This window comes from Vicia villosa, linkage group LG5, assembly GCF_029867415.1.
Source record: "Vicia villosa cultivar HV-30 ecotype Madison, WI linkage group LG5, Vvil1.0, whole genome shotgun sequence".
In the NCBI taxonomy this organism is placed as follows: Eukaryota; Viridiplantae; Streptophyta; class Magnoliopsida; order Fabales; family Fabaceae; genus Vicia; species Vicia villosa.
Window position 1 is genome coordinate 146,020,527 of NC_081184.1, and position 21,740 is coordinate 146,042,266.

General features: G+C 26.4%; 2 protein-coding genes and 2 long non-coding RNA genes across 8 annotated transcripts; 2 read left to right on the forward strand and 2 right to left on the reverse strand.

Moving 5' to 3' along the window:
• Positions 1-1,009: 1,009 nt before the first annotated feature.
• On the forward strand, positions 1,010-20,673 carry LOC131603018 (uncharacterized). 3 transcript variants are annotated; one of them, XM_058875261.1, is made up of 3 exons: positions 1,010-1,149; positions 20,079-20,253; positions 20,356-20,673. In XM_058875261.1, the coding sequence occupies exons 2-3, from the start codon at positions 20,083-20,085 to the stop codon at positions 20,425-20,427; spliced, it is 243 nt and encodes an 80-aa protein (XP_058731244.1). In that variant the 5' UTR covers positions 1,010-1,149; positions 20,079-20,082; the 3' UTR covers positions 20,428-20,673. The 3 variants fall into 3 exon arrangements, with proteins under 3 accessions (XP_058731244.1, XP_058731242.1, XP_058731243.1); XM_058875259.1 differs by lacking the exon at positions 1,010-1,149 and adding an exon at positions 18,858-19,015; XM_058875260.1 differs by lacking the exon at positions 1,010-1,149 and adding an exon at positions 18,874-19,027.
• On the forward strand, positions 1,221-2,119 carry LOC131603017 (uncharacterized). Of its 2 annotated transcripts, none has more exons than XM_058875256.1 (3): positions 1,221-1,454; positions 1,534-1,664; positions 1,851-2,119. In XM_058875256.1, the coding sequence occupies exons 1-3, from the start codon at positions 1,325-1,327 to the stop codon at positions 1,899-1,901; spliced, it is 312 nt and encodes a 103-aa protein (XP_058731239.1). In that variant the 5' UTR covers positions 1,221-1,324; the 3' UTR covers positions 1,902-2,119. The 2 variants fall into 2 exon arrangements, with proteins under 2 accessions (XP_058731239.1, XP_058731241.1); XM_058875258.1 differs by having other exon boundaries at positions 1,221-1,385.
• Positions 6,881-7,769, reverse strand: LOC131603019 (uncharacterized). Its single transcript, XR_009284228.1, has 3 exons — positions 7,554-7,769; positions 7,177-7,211; positions 6,881-7,041 (listed from the first exon to the last, which is right to left on the reverse strand). It is a non-coding gene; the product is annotated as an uncharacterized LOC131603019 (long non-coding RNA).
• On the reverse strand, positions 15,127-16,918 carry LOC131603020 (uncharacterized). 2 transcript variants are annotated; one of them, XR_009284230.1, is made up of 5 exons: positions 16,463-16,918; positions 16,062-16,179; positions 15,749-15,797; positions 15,549-15,665; positions 15,127-15,407 (listed from the first exon to the last, which is right to left on the reverse strand). It is a non-coding gene; the product is annotated as an uncharacterized LOC131603020 (long non-coding RNA). The 2 variants fall into 2 exon arrangements; XR_009284229.1 differs by lacking the exon at positions 16,463-16,918 and having other exon boundaries at positions 16,062-16,286.
• Positions 20,674-21,740: the final 1,067 nt, after the last annotated feature.

Below are 21,740 nucleotides of genomic sequence, written 5' to 3' on the forward strand. Positions count from 1 at the left end.
AGATAATAACATATATTTTCATCAAGAATTTGAGCTCAAAACATTTTTCATATTTTAAAGTCCTATTTAAGTATTTAAGAACTAAATTTTTTATATATAAAATGAATAAATAAGCAAAATATATCATTTACAAGTAATATATGTCGCACTCTCAATTGAAATATCTAAAATATTAAAAAATCAAAATGTGAAATTGAAATAAAAACATGTATTAGTTAAATTAAATGATTAAACATGTTCATATATGATCGGGTATTAATAAAATATTCTTTATGTGTAACGGTAGAAACTAACCCTCAAATTAGGAGGATTATAATAAACACAAGGAAGAGATTTAAGTATTTAACACAGTTGTGTATTCATAATTGGATTCAGTGGCGGAACCAAGGCCCAGCGAGCCCGGGCAGGCGCCCGGGCTCAACCCCTATTTTCTTTGTACTCCCCCCAATTTAATAGTCGATTTTAAGATAAAATTAGGGGCAAAATTATGGACAAAATTAGTAAAAATAGGGTGTAAAAATTAAAACAGATGAATAATCAATGGTGTAAAGTTTTTGCCCAAGCTATCTAAAATTCCTGGCTCCGCCACTGATTGGATCCGAACCCAAAACCTCTTATCAATCTCTTTATCAACAATATTTATATTTATATATTAATATAAATAAGTTGGTGATATTTTTAAATCAACAATCTTAATATAAAAAATAAAAGATAAAAGATTTAATTTATATAGTTAATTTGAATTGATATTTATGATAAAATTTATATAGTTTATTTAGGCCGATATTTTTCTGTCTACTATTTTTAATTAAGTAAACGTGATTAAAATCTTATTTACAATATATGGAACGCGATCAATTGAATATTTGTTTTAATTTCTAATAAAAATAATTTAAAATTGATTATAAACATATTATAGTTGATTATGAAGAAAAAAACATTATAAAAATATTATTCATGATAATGCAAAATAAAAATAAAAAACAAAAAAGTAATTAAGTTGATAATATTATTATTTTTGTTTAATCGTGTCACCCTGTTTTCCCCTTTTGGTTTAACCTAGCAAAATATGCAGCCGTCACTGTAATTCAAGCACACCGCTGGTTCATCCTCCCGTACTCTGATCTTCACTTCTTCTTCAGCGTCACTGTGAGTCTTCAGGTTTCTCTATCCAGATTTTTTTTATTTACTTATTTAAATCTTCATGAAATGCATCTCAGGCAGTCGCGGTAGTGATTTGCGCCGCAGATCACTGTAGCGGCCAGCGGTGGATCCCCTCCGCACCGCCGCGATTAGCCACATAGGTTTCTCTTAAGAAATAGATATGGAAATTTTCAGCGAAGGTCGAGTGAGCGAAGGTCGGGATTCTCCTTTCTTTCTCACCAGTGCGTTCGAGATTCTCCTTTCTTTCTCACCAGTGCGTTCGAGATTCTCCTTCCTCTCTCATCAGTGCGGTTGGGATTCTACTTCCTCTCTCTATCTCCTGGTTTGAATCTGTTTTCGTGTTTGATGCATATGATTTTTTGATTGCAGGTTTTACAATGCCTCATAGAACCAGACCCATGACTGCACTCTTGTTGTTCACTTCACTAAATGCAGTTTTGTGTGCAACCATTACACCCGTCTATGATTTCGTTTGCTTTCTTCCTTACTGGGAAAGAAGGGTAACTCTCTCTCTCTCTCCCCCAATTATTCTTCAGCTTTCAATTCTTCAATACAACCAATTCATACTATTTATTTCCCAATCAATTCAAATTGGAAAATGGGAAAACCTTGGCTAATTCAGTATGAGCCATTTTATGTAACTGGCTTGTTAATTTGACTTGTTTTTCACCTAATCTAATTTACAGAGAGAAAGGCGTCGTCTGGAACGCGAAGCTTCTAACCATCAAAGGATCTAGAAGATGATAAAAAATGAACAATATATTCATGATGTGTGAAGTAGTGATTGAAGAAATATAGAGCATATGCTGTGAGATTTTTTTTAAAGTGTTGTACGAGTCAGAACTCAGAATAGCTATATCATGATGAATGAAGTAAACATTGTAATAGAAGAAATGTAGAGTTTTTTAATTGTCTTTTTTTTCCTTGAATAATGTAAAAGTTTTCTCTTGCACTATGGATTGAATATCAGATATGATTTGTTGGACCAACTTATAGGCATTTTATTCATGTCTAATCAAATAATCTATCTTAAAATATTTGGATAGACTTCTTTACTTGTTTGTAGGTTGAATTTACGTGAATCTAGAGATGTCTGTTGCTTTACATGAGATATTAAATAAGACTAGATTGGTTTTTCGATTTGGTTTAGTTTTTAGGGTTTAAGGATTCAGCTTTTCAACGTCACTCATTTCTCCTCTCCTCTAACCAAGTGGGCTCTTCGTCGAACTTCGATTCGCCTCAATTTAAGGTAAACTCATGCTTCCATCATCACTATTTCTAGACCTTCATGGATTACTTGTTTGTTACCATTGCTACTGCATCATTTTTCTTTACTTTTATTTATCATTCATAACTAGTTTCAGTACTTTTATTTTTATTTCTTAGCATCCATATGAATTATTTACATCGTATCATTGTAACTAACTACTATTTTACTATTATGATCAAACTTGCTTAATCTCAGTGAACCGCACCGTGTGCCTAATTTTATGAATTTGGGTGCTAGTTGCTGATCTTTTTGTTGCAGAAAAGGAGTTTTTACTAATTGTTTATTGTGCATTGTTTGTAGATACCAAGTACTTAATAATAATGCAGAAATGGAGTTTTTACTAATTGTTTACTAGTAACAAACCCGTGCGTTCGCACGGGTTCTGGTACGGGATGCGCATTTGTTTCAAATTTATATTTTTTAATAGAAGAATATATGGTATCCGTGAAAAAATAATAATTGAATATATAAAAAAATATCTGGTACCCGTGAAAAAATAATAATTGAATGTATACAAAAATGTTTGGTACCCGTGAAAAAATAATAATTGAATGTATTGAAAAATATCTTGTATACAACTAAAAAATAATAATTGAATGTATAAAAAAATATCTGGTATCCATGAAAAAATAATAATTGAATGTATAGAAAAATATCTGGTATTTGTTTCAAATTTATATTTTTTAATGAAAAAATATGGTATCTGTGAAAAAATAATAACTTCGTATTTTATTCAGTAACTTCATGTTCCCGTTAATATTCAATATTTTATTCAGTAACTTTATGTTTCCGTTAATATTCAATATTTTGATCATTAACTTCATGTTCCCGTTAATATTCATTATTTTGATCAGTAATTTCGTATTCTCATTAATATTCAAAAAAAATTATGAGTAACTTAATGTTTCAGTTAATATTAAAAAAAATTATCAGTAACTTCGTGTTCTTGTTAATATTCAATATTTTGTCAATAATTTTGTGTTCCCATTAATATTTATTATTTTGATCAGCAACTTCGTGTTCTCGTTAATATTTAAAATTTGTTCCCGCTAATTTCAAATTTTGGATCAATAACTTAATAACTTAATGTTTCCGATAATATTCAAAATTTTGATCAATAACTTTGTGTTCCTGTTAATATTTAATATTTTAATAAATAACTCTGTGCTCCCGTTAATATTTAAATTTTAAAGGGATACTCGTGCATTCGCATGGGTATTGAATATATTATATATATTATATTTATTTTGGAATTATTGGCAAAAATATTTAAACTAATAGTAAATTTGTTCTACTATTATTCAATATTTTTATGAATAGTTAAAAAACAATAAATTTTTCTCGTGTTTGAATTTATACATTTTTAAAATATTTTTATTATTTTTAACTTTTAAAAAAAATTATAATAATTCTTGGATTCGCAAATCTAATTTGGACACCCGTACATTCGTATGAATACTGATCCATTACACTCATATGTTTGGTAATAGAGTCCAGCTCTAGAGTACCATATTTCTATGTATTAATATTATGCAAATAATTACCAGGTATATATTCTTATCAAGTATATATATATATATATATATATATATATATATATATATATATATATATATATATATATATATATATATATATATATATATATATATATATAAAATATAAATATTTTTCATTCCCTTACAATAAAAAGAATGCATTAAAACACTTTATGTACAATTTCAATAAGGTTTCTCTTCGGTTATCTTAGCATTTTGGAAGAACTACTAATTTGAAAGGGAAAATTTCTAGGGAGAAACACACTTGAGATTCAAGGGATTTAAAAATAAGTTAAGAATCGGGATACATTATCAATGTAATCGGGATTTAAGTTAACATTGAATCAATTATAACAAATTAATTTTATTAATTATTATTAATTTATGTGATTAAATTATGATACTGTTTTTATAAAATAATTAAACTAATATTATAAAATTTCTCATATGTGATTATATGTAAAAATAGTTTTTTATATTAAAAGAAGCAACATAGCCTTTAATATACATTTTATCAGCATAACCTTTAATATACATTTTATCAGTAAGACTATATAGAAAAAAACACACAAATTCACGTACTTCATTCCATTTATTCCCACATGAAGGGTGTGTTTGGTATAAGAGAGTTAGAGAAGAGAGGGTTAGAAAAGAGAGAAGTATAAGAGAAGTGTGGTATTTCTTCTGTTTGGCAAAGTAAGAAAGAGAGAAGAGAGATATAAAATGAGTGGGATCCATGCCATTTTTTCTTCTTTCCTAATAGGCGAAGAAAGCTGCAGAAAGAAACTTTTTTTAGTAATTGGTCTATAATACCCTTATAATAGTTCATGTGCCTCTATATTTTAAAATATATGATATTTTATCTTTTACGGTACATAATATTTGTTTATTATTAATAAAAACATGTAATTATTATAAAAAATATATGGTTAATAGAAACATATAATAATTAAAAAATTGTTTAGTTAAATAAAAATAATAATTATGTAATAATAAAAATTCAATGCAAATTATATTAAATTTTATGAGTTTTTTTATTAGAAGGCTATATTTTGTACTTTTAAAAATTATTAATACTTCTATCTTTTCTATTTCTCTTTTCTTTCTCTTATAACAAACAATACTTAAAATCTACTCCATTTCTCATCTTTTTCTCTCTTCTTACACTCTTTCTCATATCTTTCTCTCTTCTTAATTTCTCTTCACAACCAAACACACCCGAAGAGAGAAACAATTTTGATGTGGGACCCAGTCAATTTTAATCTCTCTTCCCTATTTCTATGCTCTCCAAACACAACTGATTTGACACTTCTTTCCATCTTCTCTCTTTTCAACTTCTCTCTTCTCTTTTTCTCTCCAAACAAACAGACCTTTAATTTTTTGGTTGGTACAAAATCTAATTTACTTTAACATCTTCTTTTTTTTATTTGGCTTTTTTGACATATCACATCTAGTCTTTTCTTCTCTTTTCTCTCATGTCTCATCTCTTCTCTTTCTCCTCTCACTTATCACATCAAGTCTTTTCTTCTCTTTTCTCTAATGTCTCATTTCTTCTCTTTTTCCTCTCACTTATGATTTTTAATTTTTCAAATTCATTTTCTCTTACTTTTCACTTCCCTCTTCTCTCACTTTAATATTTCATTCCCCTCTTCTTTTTCAATTATTTCACATATTTGTTCCATGGGTCATGAGTTTTTAGTAAACATTTGCCGCATACATGGGCAATATAAGGTAATATATTGACACAATATTTTAAATGTTACTCTAATCATATTTTGCATATGTGCAAAATAATCATCTTACTTCAAGCCTTACTGTTATAATAATAATAATACAACTCTATCCCATTTTATCTATTGCAGTTTTTTTTATTCTTCATATTCAACTTGGATTCTTGAAATATTACTCATATTTATTGAAATTATTATATTTAACAAACTTATCCAAATTGTATAAAATTATTACATTTAACAAACTTATTCAAAATGTTATAAAGTTAATTATATTTTGTATAAGATGTTACAATTTGTGATTAAAGTTTGAACAATTTTTTCTCAACTAATAAAAATATTAAAACACAAAAAAGAATAATGAGATGTTTGGTCCATATATAATCAATGATATTAAATTTTAAAAAGAATGATGAGATGTTAGTATTATTTTATAACATTTATAATATTCAATAATGGTTACAATAATAATTATTAATATTTGTACAATTGATGCAAATACAAAAAATTGCACAAATATGTTTTATTTTTTATATATATATATATATATATATATATATATATATATATATATATATATATATATACCTAAAAAAATTATATATATTATTAATAATTTTTACTATGTCAGTTTTTTCAAACGGACTCATATATTCTATTTTTTAAAAAAACTTAGTATTTATAATATTCTTTACTGCAAATATTATAATTTTATAAATAACACTTTTAATTATTTGTCAAAAAAAGAAATTAATGTAATTAAATTCTAAATAATGAATTTTATTAAAAAAATTAATTAATGTCATAAAGAATATTAAAATTTATTAATATTGTAATAACAACTTTATGATATAAATGGAAGAAAATGATAGTAACGTAAATTTAAATTTTAATATTATTGACCTGATATAAATTACATATAAATTGTATATTTACTGAATTTATAATGTATTTTAGTCAATCATACATTTTTCTCATATACTTTTCCATATAGGAATTTAAATTGATAAACCACATACTATATGAAGAAGTAACAAACAATGTAATAAACATATTTTTTTAAGCAAGCAGAACATCAATGCTATTTTAATTGAATTAAAAGTAAAACAAATTTTACTTCAATGTTATTTTTATATAAACAACAAATATTCATCATTAAATATATTTTATATGACATAAACAGATTTATATATTCATAATCAAAATAAACTCAATATTAAAACAATAAAATTATGACAAATTAATAATATTTAAGTGTATTTAATTTCAACAAATATTTTTTTCTCATCAATATGCTTTTTGAATACTTTTCTCCATCAATATTCTTCCAGAGTTCGGCCTGCAATTCATATTTGTTAAATGTAGTTAGTGAACATGATGACATGATTAAAAAAAGAATAATTAAAAATCAAAACAAAAAATATGACCAAAGAGTGCAGAAAAAAATTAAAAAAAAGGTGAGAAATCTTCTTACCATTAGTTCTTCTTGGATGTAAAAATTAATATTTTCTGCACACAAAAAAAATTGATAAGAAAAAGTAAAAGATGGATGAGAGTTAAAATGAAGTTAGAAAGAAAATAAGAGAAAAGGAGTCAACAATAAAACATGAAATAAAAAATTTATCAATTTTTTTAAAGTGGGTAGAAAAAATATATATGTTCTGAGATACTTTGGACCAGTTATTAGTTTCAGATCCAAAATGTCTTCAATAATTTTTTTTAGATTCAAAGAAGAAAATAGTATATCAACAATGTTTTTTAGATTTGAAGATTTGAACAATCAATATGAATTTTTGAATAATAAATACAAATCAATACAAAAATATTGTAAAATAAATAAAAAATACATACCAACATTGATAAACCACATATGTACCACTCTCAAACTGCCTACCACCATAAAATAATTGAAAATCTCACGGAGGAAGATGAAGTTGGAGGTAGGAAAATGAGAGGTGAGCCAAAAGAGAAGAAAGTTGGTTTAGCTTAGAAGAAGGAAGTTGAAGAGAGAAGGAAATCTAGGAAAAGAACAAATGGTTTGTATGGAAGCAAGGAAAACCAAAAATGCAAGTAAAGTAGGTAGGTATGCTAGGTAGTCATTTGATGGGAAATGATGAGAATTTTTTTTATGTTTTCTATAAAAAAAGGAAAAGAAAAAGTAGTTTTTGCATAAAGTAGTTTTGCAAAAAAGTAGCATAGAAAATGTAGGAAAAGAAGCATAAAAGTAGGAATGAAAAAGTTTAAATTTGGAAGCCCATTGAAGAGGCTAGCCACATGGCAAGTTAGAACGCAAAGAAGGGCAAAATTGGTTTTTCAAGAACAATTGATTTTCTTATATGATAGATTGTACTTTCAATATGTAACCCGTTTTTGTTCATTAATTTTTTGTTTTATTGATTGATTTAGTTGTTTGAGAATATTGTATTCATATGAGTTTTTGGATAAGGAAGAGAAGTATTTATCGTAAGAAGAAGAATGGAACGATGAGAGAGAAATAAGAGACTCTTTAATTTAGTTAATTTAAGTTATTATCCAAAATACAAACAATAAAAATAATAAAATACTAAAAATATGACTTATGTTCCTGACTATTTTAGTATCTTATAATATTTTTTTTACAAAAATTAATATCAAATATTGATTGTGATGTGTTTGTAACTACACCAAAGAAAATAGGGTAATGCTAACTTGTGCTCCAATGACACAAGTTAATAAAAGTTACTTTTAGAAATTTTATTTTGAAAAATACAATAAAAAAATTAATTTAATATTTTCATTAAAATCAATACACAAGTTTCAAAATATTTTTTCTTCAATTACTTCTTAACTTGTGCCTTTGGGACACAAATTATCATTACCAAAAAAGTAAAGATGGTACCAAATATTCAAATATTTCAAACTTTTATCATTATTGAAATGTTTTATTTATGTACTAAAATATCTAAATGTTTTAAATATAGTTTGTTTCTAGAATGTTGACTAGAATTTCTTGATTTTGATTATGCTTTATAATTAATAATTGCTTAGGAGAATCATATTAATTATGAAATGTACATTGCATATTAATATTTTATCATACTTATAAATGTCAATAGTAATTATCATTGATTTTTATTCAATAATGTGCACGTTATTTCACAACTATTTGATTGTGTTTATTTTTGTTACTTGAGCAAAAAATAATTCCTTTTTTAGAATTTAATTGCATATTGATTTTTTTTAAATTGTTACTAGCTTCAAAATTAAGAAAAATATACGGTTCTTAAATTATATTTATATTTTTTATCGTGACTTTTTTTATCAACAATTCATTACATCACAAAAAATAAATTTAAAATTAAAATTTATAAAAATGGCTTAAATAAAAATAATATTTATGTACTAGACAAAAATATACTATAAATTAAAATATTTTTAGATTTAAAAAGTTTATAGACACGGACTAATTATTTTTAAAAACACACGGGTAATAGACAAGTACCGTGTAAACGCACGGTAACCATACCAAAATCCATGCGCATACGAGTTATTACGTTTTTCGTACAATTAAAAAAAATAAAGTAAAAGTAATGTATTAATCCAAACACAAGAAAAATATGTTGTTTTTAATTATTTATGCATCTAATATTTTAATTTTTGAAATTATTTTTAATTTAAGATATAAATTTTGTTAAGATAATATATATGTAAAATTATCGATGTAAAACAATTTAGGTAAAACAATTTTAGTTTTATTTTAAAAATAATTGATTATTTTGGCAAAACAATTTTATTTTTCTCATTTACATTTTAAAAACAAAAGCCTGCGTATCACACGAGTACGTGTGCAAACACACATGTTATGATATTTTTTGTAAAGAAAATAAATATTAAAATAATATATAAAAAAATTTAAAGACTTGAAGGAATGGGTGCTCCTTTCCCCTTTTAAAAATTTAAATCCTAACACGATATGAATATTTTGATATAAATGTGTTGTTTTTATTAAATAAAATTTTAAAAAATTTAGTTAAAAAATTTAAAAAAAAATTGAAGAAATGGGGCCCTCCTTCCATTTTTGTAGGATAGTTTTTATTTTATTTTTTTATTTGTTATTCATTTAATTTAATTTTGTTAATAAATAAACCATAATAACTTTGAATTTGGTATTTTATTTTCTTTTAAAAAAATAACAATAAAATTTTTTAGAACCCTAAGGCCTATTTCCCCTTTTGTCCCGTGCGAGGCACGGCCGCACGGGTATACATACTAGTACTAATTATAAATTACTAGATATATATTTTTATTTTAACTAGCGAGATACCCGTGCTATCGCACGGGGCCGTTTGGATTTAATATTACGTGGATAAGAATATCTTATAAAGTTATTCCGTATATATTTAAACAATACACATATTAATTGGATGACTATCGGAATAAAAATTAAACATGTAGTATGTTAAATAATAGTTAACGATGTAAGAGCTAATAATACATCCAAATTTTAGCTATTTAACTAAAACAATAATTACACGTCGCAATATGTCATTTGTCAGTTTTTAAATTTGTTTTACGGATCATAAACATTGACATAATCACAAATATAAACAAAAAAATATGTAGCAACCTTTATGCATTGATTAAAGTAATATAACAACATTATACTTATACTTATTTTTTATATTTATAAAAATACTTAGAACCCGTTTATAAAAACACTTATTTTATTCAACGCTGGGTAAAATAATTTTATAAAAATAATTAGTAGATTTTTCTTGTTTATTAAAATATTTGTAACTTGTTTCCGTTTATAAAAATAATGGTATCACCAATATACTTTTTCGCATTTATAAAAATATTTTTAACTTATTCACGTTTATAAATATAATTGTATTAATAGTAGACTTTTCCCGTTTATAAAGTTATTTGCAATTTATTTTCGTTTATAAAAATAATTGTATCAACAATAGTCTTTTTTCGTTTATAAAAAAAAATTGTATCAACAATAGACTATTTTTGTTTATAAAAATATTTGTAGCTTATTCCCGTTTATAAAAATATTTGTATCAACAATAGACTTATTTTCGTTTAAAAAAATATATGTAACTTATTCCCGTTTATTAAATCAATTGTATCAATAGTTGATTATTCCCGTTTATACAAATATTTGTAATTTATTCTGGTTTATAAAATCAACTGTATCGACATTAGACTTTTACTTTTTTCCGTTTATAAAAATATTTGTAATTTATTGTCTTTTATAAAATCAATTGTATCAACAATAGCTTTTTTCCGGGTTATAAAAATACTTAAAACTTATTCCAGCTTATAAATATAATTGTATCAACAATATTTTTTTTCTAATTTATTAAAATATTTATAACTTATTTCCCTTTATTAATATAAGTGTATCAACAATAGTATTTTCCCTTTTATAAAATATTTATAATTTATTTCCGTTTATAAAATAAGTTAACAGTAAACTTTTCTCCGTTTAAAAAATATAAAATATTTGTAACTTATTCAAATTTATAAAATATTTGTAACTTGTTTGAAAATATTTGTAACCTAATCATTAATTTAAAAATATTTGTATCAACAATCATTTTTTCCCTTTATAAAAATATTTGCATCAAAAATAGATCTTTTTCGTTTATAAAAATGTTTGTATCCAAGATACATCTTTTCCCGTATTTAAAAAGAATGTCGTTTTAAAAAAATTGGATCAACAATATACATTAAAAAATAAAGTAACACTTACTTTTAATTTATGATATAATAATTTTTTAACTTCTAGATTATAAAAAATTTAGTTTAAAATTTTTATTTTGTTTTAGTATTTTTATAACTTAGAAAATTAAAAAATGTTAAATTTTATAATAAACCCGTGCTATCGCATGAGTCTTGTTTGGGTTTACATTACAATTCTACTAAATCATTATTTGTAAAGTTTGAATTCATTTTTCAATTGGTTAATGTTCACATAATTATAATATAGGCTAATAATATCCACCAACTTTTAAGCAATAATTTGTACTTACAATAAATCGTACAATCGATTCTCTACTTATAATATGTAGCAACCTTTATGCATTGATTAAAGTAATATAACAACACTATACTTATACTTATTTGATCCAATATAAAAATACTTAGAACCCGTTTATAAAAACACTTATTTGATCTAACGCTGGGTAAAATAATTTTATAAAAATAATTAGTAGATTTTTCTTGTTTATTAAAATATTTGTAACTTGTTTCCGTTTATAAAAATAATGGTATCACCAATATACTTTTTCGCATTTATAAAAATATTTTTAACTTATTCACGTTTATAAATATAATTGTATTAATAGTAGACTTTTCCTGTTTATAAAGTTATTTGCAATTTATTTTCGTTTATAAAAATAATTGTATCAACAATAGTATTTTTTCGTTTATAAAAAAAATTGTATCAACAATAGACTATTTTTGTTTATAAAAATATTTGTAGCTTATTCCCGTTTATAAAAATATTTGTATCAACAATAGACTTATTTTCGTTTATAAAAATATATGTAACTTATTCTCGTTTATTAAGGGTCTGTTTGGTAAAAATAGCGGTTGACTGATAAGCTAGCTGATAGCTTATAGCTTATGACTGATGGCTGATGACTGATGACTTATAGCTTATAGCGGATGGTTGAGACTGATAGCTTATAAGCTAATTGAAGTGTTTGGTAAAATTAACGGTTCAATTAACTTATAAATGTAAAATGACATAAAAGATATTTAATATATATTTATTTTATTTTAAATTAAAATAAATTATATTAGGGTTAAAAATGGATTTTAATTAAAATAATAAGGATAAAAAAGGAAGAAAAAATGATAAGCTATAAGACATAAGCTAAAACGCTATTTGAAATAGCGTCTAGAAAATAAGCTATAAGCTAGTAAAATAAGCTATAAGCTCGTGATGAAAAGACCGTTACCAAACGGGTCTAAATTATCATATGAGCTTATAAGACATAAGACATAAGCTATAAGCTCGAAAACATGGCTTACCAAACAGAGCCTAAATCAATTGTATCAATAGTTGACTATTCCCGTTTATACAAATATTTGTAATTTATTCCGGTTTATAAAATCAACTGTATCAACATTAGAGTTTACAATGTGCTGCATCTAAAAATGAAATATTATATTAAAATATTAATTTTCAATGATTTTTTATTTTTTATTTATTTCTAACACAATTCCAAAAACTGTTAATTAATGTCAAAATTAAAATTAAAATAAACTCTATTAATTACTATTTATTATAAATAAGTATTTACAATTTAAAATTAGCTTCTAACTAATTTATTGAATTTATTTTTATAAGACTAAAATTATCTTGTCAAATTTGTAAGACCAAATTAAAATATAACATGAAATATTAAAAATTAATAGGGGTTAGATAATTTTATATCATATTTATTTATAGACTACAATTTCAAGAATTTAACAATATCTATCTTATTTATTGAATTACCTCATTTATTTAGATAATATATTTCTTTTGGAACCAAGTTGTCTATGTATGTATGTGTATATATATATATATATATATATATATATATATATATATATATATATATATATATATATATGGGGACGACTCAAGTGAGAACACTTGGTTATTATGAGAAATGAGAACAATGAATTACGACCATTAAATTTTGATTTTGTTGATTTTAATGGACTAGATTGATTTCTCTTTCTATATTCCTTGATATTTATTTTAAATCAAAATAGAAAGAGAAATCAATCTAGTCCATTAAAATCAACAAAATCAAAATTTAATGGTCGTGATTCATTGTTCTCATTTCTCATAATAACCAAGTGTTCTCACTTGAGTCGTCCCCATATATATATATATATATATATATATATATATATATATATATATATATATATATATATATATATATATATATAGGGATAGGATCAAATGACACCAAAGTGTCAAAGTTTAATTTGACACCAAATCTCAACCGTTAAAAGAATTGATCTAACGGTGATACTAAATAGCCTATTTTTTTAGGAGAAAAATATGCTATGTATTTTTTTATTATTATTTTATTTCATTTAGTATCACCGTTAGATCAATTCTTTTAACGGTTGAGATTTTGGTGTAAAATTAAACTTTGACACCTTGATGTCGTTTGATCATATATATATATATATATATATATATATATATATATATATATATTAATTGAATCTAATAAATAATGATTAAATTAATATATTTTATATAGGACTAAACCTAATATTAAAAGAAAATATATCATAAATATTTAATTTACAATTTTAAAAATTTAAAAATTAGATATTAATAATAATAATACTAATATATTAGTATCATTAATTCATTATTAAATAATAAAGATTAATAATAATAAACATTTATTATTAACATTGTTTTCATTTAATTATTGTTTAACTAAAATAAAATATCATAAATATTTGATTTATTTAATTATTGTTTTTTTAAATTTGAAACCATGACTAACACAAAACACTAAATAATTAAAAAAAAAAGTAGTTATGACATCCTGAATTCAAATTAAAATTCAATTAATAGGAGAACATTTAATAAAAATAAGATGAATGGTGTTGAAATAAAAATATATTTTTCATTAAAATAATGTCATACCATTTTTTAAATTATTCATATTTTTTTATTGAGTCTTATTAACATAGTTCTTTTCAAAATTACAATAATATATTATATTCATAGATAATTGTGTGTTATGAAAATGGTGCGTCTATATAGACTGAATTTTGGTGGTTGGATTTTGGTGGTTGGAGCTCAATGTGAGTTGTATCCGATAAATACAATTGTAAAAAAATTTTGGCTTTTGAGTTTTACACGTATTGTAGTTTGTAGTGACTCAATAAATATAAGGATACGTTGATTGTAGTTGTGGTGCTCAATAAATGTCAGAATATATAATTATAATGTAATTTGAATTTGAATTGAATAGTCATAAATGTCAGATTATTTTATGAAAAATATATTATTAAGGTAAACAATAAATGCAATGAGATAATGATACGAAAATTACTGTTTATGACATAAAATTAGGCTTTAAAATTGATTTGAATTGGCCAGTGAGTCATTCCTCTGAATTTGCTTATAGTATTAAATACATAGAAAAGCCAACACTGTACTAAAATTAGTAGCTATTTCTATAATTGAATCAGATTAAAATCATTCCATTAATAAAAATTATATTCCATGAAATCAACTTTGTCTACTTCAAACATAAAATACACTCATTTATAATATTTAATAATACTATATAGAAGACGGTAAAACACAGCCAAATTTAGGTTAGGAATTAGCGCTAAACCTTCAATAAAAAGAGTGTAGATTACATGAATTACATACTCATCTATATATCCTTTTCGGCTATCTTTTGATTCGTTTCTTCAAGAACCGATTTTCACAAATCAATGAATTGCAATTTATTCCAAAAGCAAGGACACATAATAATTACATTTCTCAACAATATTCATCCTCCATATTTCATAATCCCTACATAATTTCGTCAACACTTGGTGAACATACTTGAAATAGCTTGTGTGTGCTGTTCCTTCAAAAAGTCGTCTGCTTTCTTTAAAGAGTTCCGAAAATGTGCCGAACACCAACCACCACCAGCAGAATCGAAACAACCATAATCAACACATTTTTTACTGAAATCATACACATAATTTTCATGTAAATACTTGAGAGTATAACAAAAAATTGTGCAGACATGAAAATAATTTAAGAAGCGAAAACAAATTTACAATTTGAAACAAATCAATTGTAAGAAGAATAAAACAAAATCTTACCTTTTGAACTTTATTTGATCCTCTTCTGACTGAGAAGCACAGAAATTGGGAGTTAGGGTTCAAGAACATGCTCTTAAGACAATAGTGATGGATCCAAATCCTTTGCGTTAAGGTAAGCTTGTTAGAACGAAATGAAAATGTCATAAGAAACTACACGTCTCGAGCGAACTTGCAGCATAGAAATAACCAAATTTCAATACCTCAAACCATGCAATTCAACATATAAATCAGCTACACGTCTTGAGCAAACTTGCAACATAGAAAACATATTGATCAGAATGATATAATTGAGCAGCACGATTATAAAAAAACATAATAATCTGCAATATGTCCTAATATGATTTGATAAGAAAATGGCGAAAACTGTTTTGAGAAAAACTACATTCTCACACTCACTGGATCCTTCAACTATCTTCCAACATGCAAAATCAAATCAAACCAAATTAAACCATACTCACATTCAGTTCAATTTATTCAAAACCATGTCGAGTAAAAACGGGGCATACACATTACCTTAAACCATTCGAAGCAAACTTCAGCCCTGCATCGCTGCCTGTAATTGAATCTACACCGAAAAAACGTAGATAGTCCAAGTCGAGCTTATGAGTCCAAATACACATTCAAACCGGACCTGCACCAGTAAAAAAACTAAATCCGTATCAGCTCGAAAAACCTAAATGAAGAGTACTTTATGGAGAAAATATATGAAAGCGAAAATGCAAAGCCAAATCATGTCATCTCAACTCTTCAATTCCTTGGTGAATGAGGTCTGGTAATCTTCAATCCCTAGCTAACAGAAGTTACAACTCAAAAAGAATAATGAAAGAGTTATGAGTTTACGTCAATATCAAGATATTCGAGAACAATAGCTAAGTAAACAGGAGCATCGATACCAACATATTGAGCATATCTACCTTTCTTAAAGTAACGACCAAATTTTCCGACGGGAAATTGAAGTCTGAATCTGACGGATCTGGTCATAGCTTTCTTCCTTGGTCCTTCTCCTTTCCTTCCCCCCAGACACGCTTTCTCAAACTTCATACTCTTCCTTCTTTATCTTCCTGTTCTCACAAATAGATTCTGTCATTTTATTGAAAACAAATGAGTCAAAGAAAATACTTGAGAAAGCAACATAAAACAAAAATTAAAACCATTATTATTCAGATCTGAAAAATTAAACCAACAATAGTGGTTCCAATCGTTAAATAAAATGGGGATTTGAGACCCTTCTTTTCAAGTATATCATTTCTTCTATGGAGGAAACAGTGTGAACAAACAAAATTTGTGGAAAAAGGAAAATGATAGAGGAAAACAAAATATGGAGGGATGAAGAGAGTGAATGAGGGAAAACATAAAGAGGGAGAAGAAAAAGAGAGACGTGAGAGAGAGAGAAAGAAAAATTGTTATTAGTGACACTGCATTTGTAATTGTTTGGAATAAATAAAGTTAGGATAATGATGACAATAACTTAGGTAATGACAAAAAATTTGAAAAACGTGTGGGAAGTTGTGTGCATGTCTTTGAATACTGTGTGGAACAGTTATTCACGCTAATATTTATTGGTCTGCATACTAATGAGTGTTTTTTGGCCCAAAACCTTGATTATTTTGTGGGATAATGGATGTAATTAAAATAAATTAAAAAGGTATTAAAAAAGCAACAAAAAATATTATCTTGACATGTCAGCAAATTTAAGATTACAATCAACCATATTGCAATATTTAACAAAAAGACTAAGTTGCCCTTAATTATTAGATTAGTTAAAGTTGAACTCAATTAGGGTATACGAGAAATTTCCAGGTACTTTAACTTTTATATATTGTTAATAGAAGCCCCCTACAAATTTGAGGTATTGTGTTATGGACTTGTTAGCATAGGCATGAGGCTGAGTCCGACCTTAGATATAACAATTTTAACATACATAAGTATTAAAATAACTAGATTTTTTATATATAAAATGAATAAATAAGCGAAATAGATCATTTACAAGTAATATATGTCGCACACTCAATTGAAATATGCAAAGTATTAAAAATTCAAAATGTGAAATTGAAATAAAAACATGTATTAGTTGAGTTAAATGGATAAACACGTTCATGTTCATATATGATCGAGTATTAATAAGATATCCTCTACATGTAACTCTAGAGACTAACCCTCGAATAAGAGAGATTATAATACACGAATTCATAATTGGATTCGAACCCAAAACCTCTTATCAATCTCTTTATTAACAATATTTATTTATATTTATATATTAATATAAATAAGTTGGTGATATTTTTAAATTAATAATTTTATTTAAAGAATATAAAAAATAAAAGATTTAATTTATATAGGCTCTGTTTGGTAAGCCATATTTTCGAGCTTATAGTTTATGTCTTATGTCTTATAAGCTCATATGATAATTTAGACCCGTTTGATAATGGTCTTTTCATCACGAGCTTATAGCTTATTTTACTAGCTTATAGCTTATTTTCCAGACGCTATTTCAAATAGCGTTTTAGCTTATGTCTTATAGCTTATAATTTTTTTTCCTTTTTTATCCTTATTATTTTAATTAAAATCCATTTTTAACCCTTATAATTTATTTTAATTTAAAATAAAATAAATATATATTAAATATCTTTTATGTCATTTTACATTTATAAGTTAATTGAACCGCTAATTTTACCAAACACTTCAATTAGCTTATAAGCTATCAGTCTCAACCATCCGCTATAAGCTATAAGTCATCGGTCATCAGCCATCAGTCATAAGCTATAAGCTATCAGCTAACTTATCAGTCAACCGTTATTTTTACCAAACAAACCTATAATTAATTCAAATTGATATTTATGATAAAACTTATATAGTTTATCTAGGTAGATATTTTTCTATCCACTATTTTTAATCAAATAAATATAATTAAAATTGTTTTACACTAACAGTGCATTATCTTTAAAGTCTTTACAATATATGAAACACAATAAATTGAATATATGTTTTAATTTCTAATAAAAATAATTTAAAATTGATTATAAACATATTATGGATTATGAAAAAAAAACAAAATATAAAAAATATTATACATGATTATCTATAACAATATATAAAAGCAAAACATGATTTTGGTATAGCCTATTTTTCCTCCGTTATATACCTTTTTAATTTTTTTTTTTTAAAATTTCAACCTCTCTTTAACTTATATGACAGTTTTTATAAATAAAAAATCAACACATAATACTGTTTATATTTTTATCCGCTTATAGACAGATACGTGAGTGTATGTCTGGACACTATGGCAAAATAAAAATAAAAAACAAAAAAGTAATTCAGTTGATAATATTATTATTTTTGTTTAATCGTGTCACCCTGTTTTCCCCTTTTGGTTTAACCTAGCAAAATATGCAGCCGTCACTGTAATTCAAGCACACCGCTGGTTCATCCTCCCGTTCTCTGATCTTCACTTCTTCTTCAGCGTCACTGTGAGTCTTCAGGTTTCTCTATCCAGATTTTTTTTAATTTTTATTTACTTATTTAAATCTTCATGAAATGCATCTACCTGTGTACATAGTGATTTGCGCCGCAGATCGCTGTAGCGGCCAGCGGTCGATCCCCTCCGCACCGCCGCGATTAGCCACACAGGTTTCTCTTAAGAAATAGATTTGGAAATTACTATAGGTTTTTTTGGTGTATAATGAATATAATTACACATTTTCGTTATTCGTGACATCAATTGAAAGCTAAATTTAGTGTATATACAACACCCGAGCACCTCAGTCCAACGCGGCGCATTTTCTAAAGGACAATACCTTGTAGCCGCCATTATTCGGGATTGAGGTCGACCGGAAAATTGGTGTCGTATGTGGGAACTTGAAGTTCCGTGCCCTTTAGCCTTAACCAGGTCCATCTGCTATGGACTGGCCTAAATAGTCTCACATTAATTAGAAATTGGGGCTAAGGGTAGTGTTAAGAGTTCCACATCGGACAATATATGGTCTGAATATGTCTTTATAAGTGGGGACAATCTCCACCCTACAAGCCAGTTTAATAGGGTTGAGTTAGGTCAAACTACATTTCTTAACAGAAGGCCGGAAGGGTTCTCAATCCATTGTGGCTAAAGGTAGTTTATATACAATATGGCTACATATTGAAGACAATATTTCTTAGCTGCAGTCGCGCGGGCTTAAGGTCGACTGGAGCAAAATTATATACACAAAAATCATAGTAATGGAGATAATTTTTATCCTGGTTATAAATAATTAATTGTTACAGTGTTATAATTGAGCTTTGGTCGTATTCTATGCATAGTGTGATTTCCAGTCTGGTGTATGTGTATCTATACAACACTTCAATTGGGTGAATCTTGTTTTTTTGGTGATTTCTTGTGCATGGCATTCGAGTTTTATTAATGTTGACTGTTTGTAGTTTTTTTTGTTGAGATAATAGCAATTTCTTTGTCTCTTAATTACGGGTCTTATTACATGTTAATTTAGATGCAGATGGAAAAACAGTTTTCATTTTTTCTGGTTGGATTTCAAATTGTAGGATAATGGGGCGGAAAGCTGGTGGGCTTTTTATCAATTCTAAGAGGTTCAGTTCACTTCATAAACCTTGCATGAAGGAAATGATAATGTTTATGAACTGTATGGCTACAAGCCATAGTGATGTCGAGGCATGTGCGAAGCAGAAGGAAATATTAAATACATGTATAGAATCTCAGGTAATGTAGATCATAGTTTACTGTAAGCAGTGCATGTTATTATTATTACATGACATGGAAACTAAGCAGCGTATAAAAACTCTTCAACTTTTGGTTTTTCAGAGTAAAAAGAACCGAAAGTCTTGGGGGAGTATCAATTATCAACTGCAGAGGCTTAGCCGAGGAAGGAAGTAGTATGAGATTTTCTTATATTTATTAATCATTTTTACAAATCAAGATTGTTTTCTTGAAATCTTATCATGATACAGTTAAAATGATCATATAGTCTTTTAAAATTATCTTGATGGTGAAATTTCTAGTGTTTCTCTATTTAACCATTTAGTTAAAGTTGAAAGAGTTGATGGAATTATTTTGAAGAATACCAATGTAATTTGTTCTGTATCAATTAAAGCTTTGATAAGCTGCAAATAATTTATGAAACCATCACTTTGTTATATTGTTTCTGCCCTTCATTCATATCATACATTCTTTTATATTTGATGAATGAAGATTATCAAAATTTGGATTGGCCTAACTCATTCCTACAAAACCGGCTTGTAGGGTGAGGATTGTCCCCACTTATAAACACAACACATATCTTTAAGTAATGTGCGACTAAATCTACCCCTTCAAGCCCAACACAATGAAGGTGTTGGAGGCTGCAATAACACAATGAAGGTGTTAGGGGCTGCAATTAAGGCAAGTCAAATGCCGCAATTAAGGCGGAAATTCCAACCAAGATGATGGCTATGCTCCACTGTTTGTCAATAATGTTGTGCTGATGAGTTATGTTTATCGATCATGTGATATGATTGCTTTCTTTTCCAATTGATGAAGATGGTGGACTGTGTTGCTATATTGGTCTATGGTGCAATATCGATGACTAGTGCTCTCATCATATGCTTCTTCAGGCAGATTTGGGAAGGTTGGGAAAAACAGTGCTTAATGTTTTTACCCTTGAACTATGAAGGATTGCACGAACAACCTACTTTTAAGAGAATGCCCTTCACATTCAATTTGAGTCCTGGACCTTCTGGTCACTGCTCAGGCTCAACTGATTACAGTTATGTTTTCTTTATTTACTCTTATATTGTTCTGTAGGATGTGGGCAGAGTTCTTTGCTACAGAGTTTGAAGAGGTTTGGCGGGGGTTCAGATTTGCTGCAGTAAAAAAGGCTCACTTTTACGCAATCAAGCATATCTGAATCGAACGGTTATGATTTAAAACGGATAATTTTGTGAAATTAAAATTGTTTTGTGTGAGTCGTAGGATCAAGATTATATGCTTAATGTCATCTTTACATTGTGAATGCGTGAAAAGCTTGACTGCATATGATTCAAATTCTTGGCCGGAAGGTATATCTGAGGAGCTTGTTACAGTGCAAGAATTGGTTTTACTAAACCATTTGCATGTTAGTGTCCTTAAAAATCATCATATGCAAAGTGTTTTTATATTCATCTCAAATATGGATGGAGACATACATATTACATTTTTAGTCAATTTCTAGC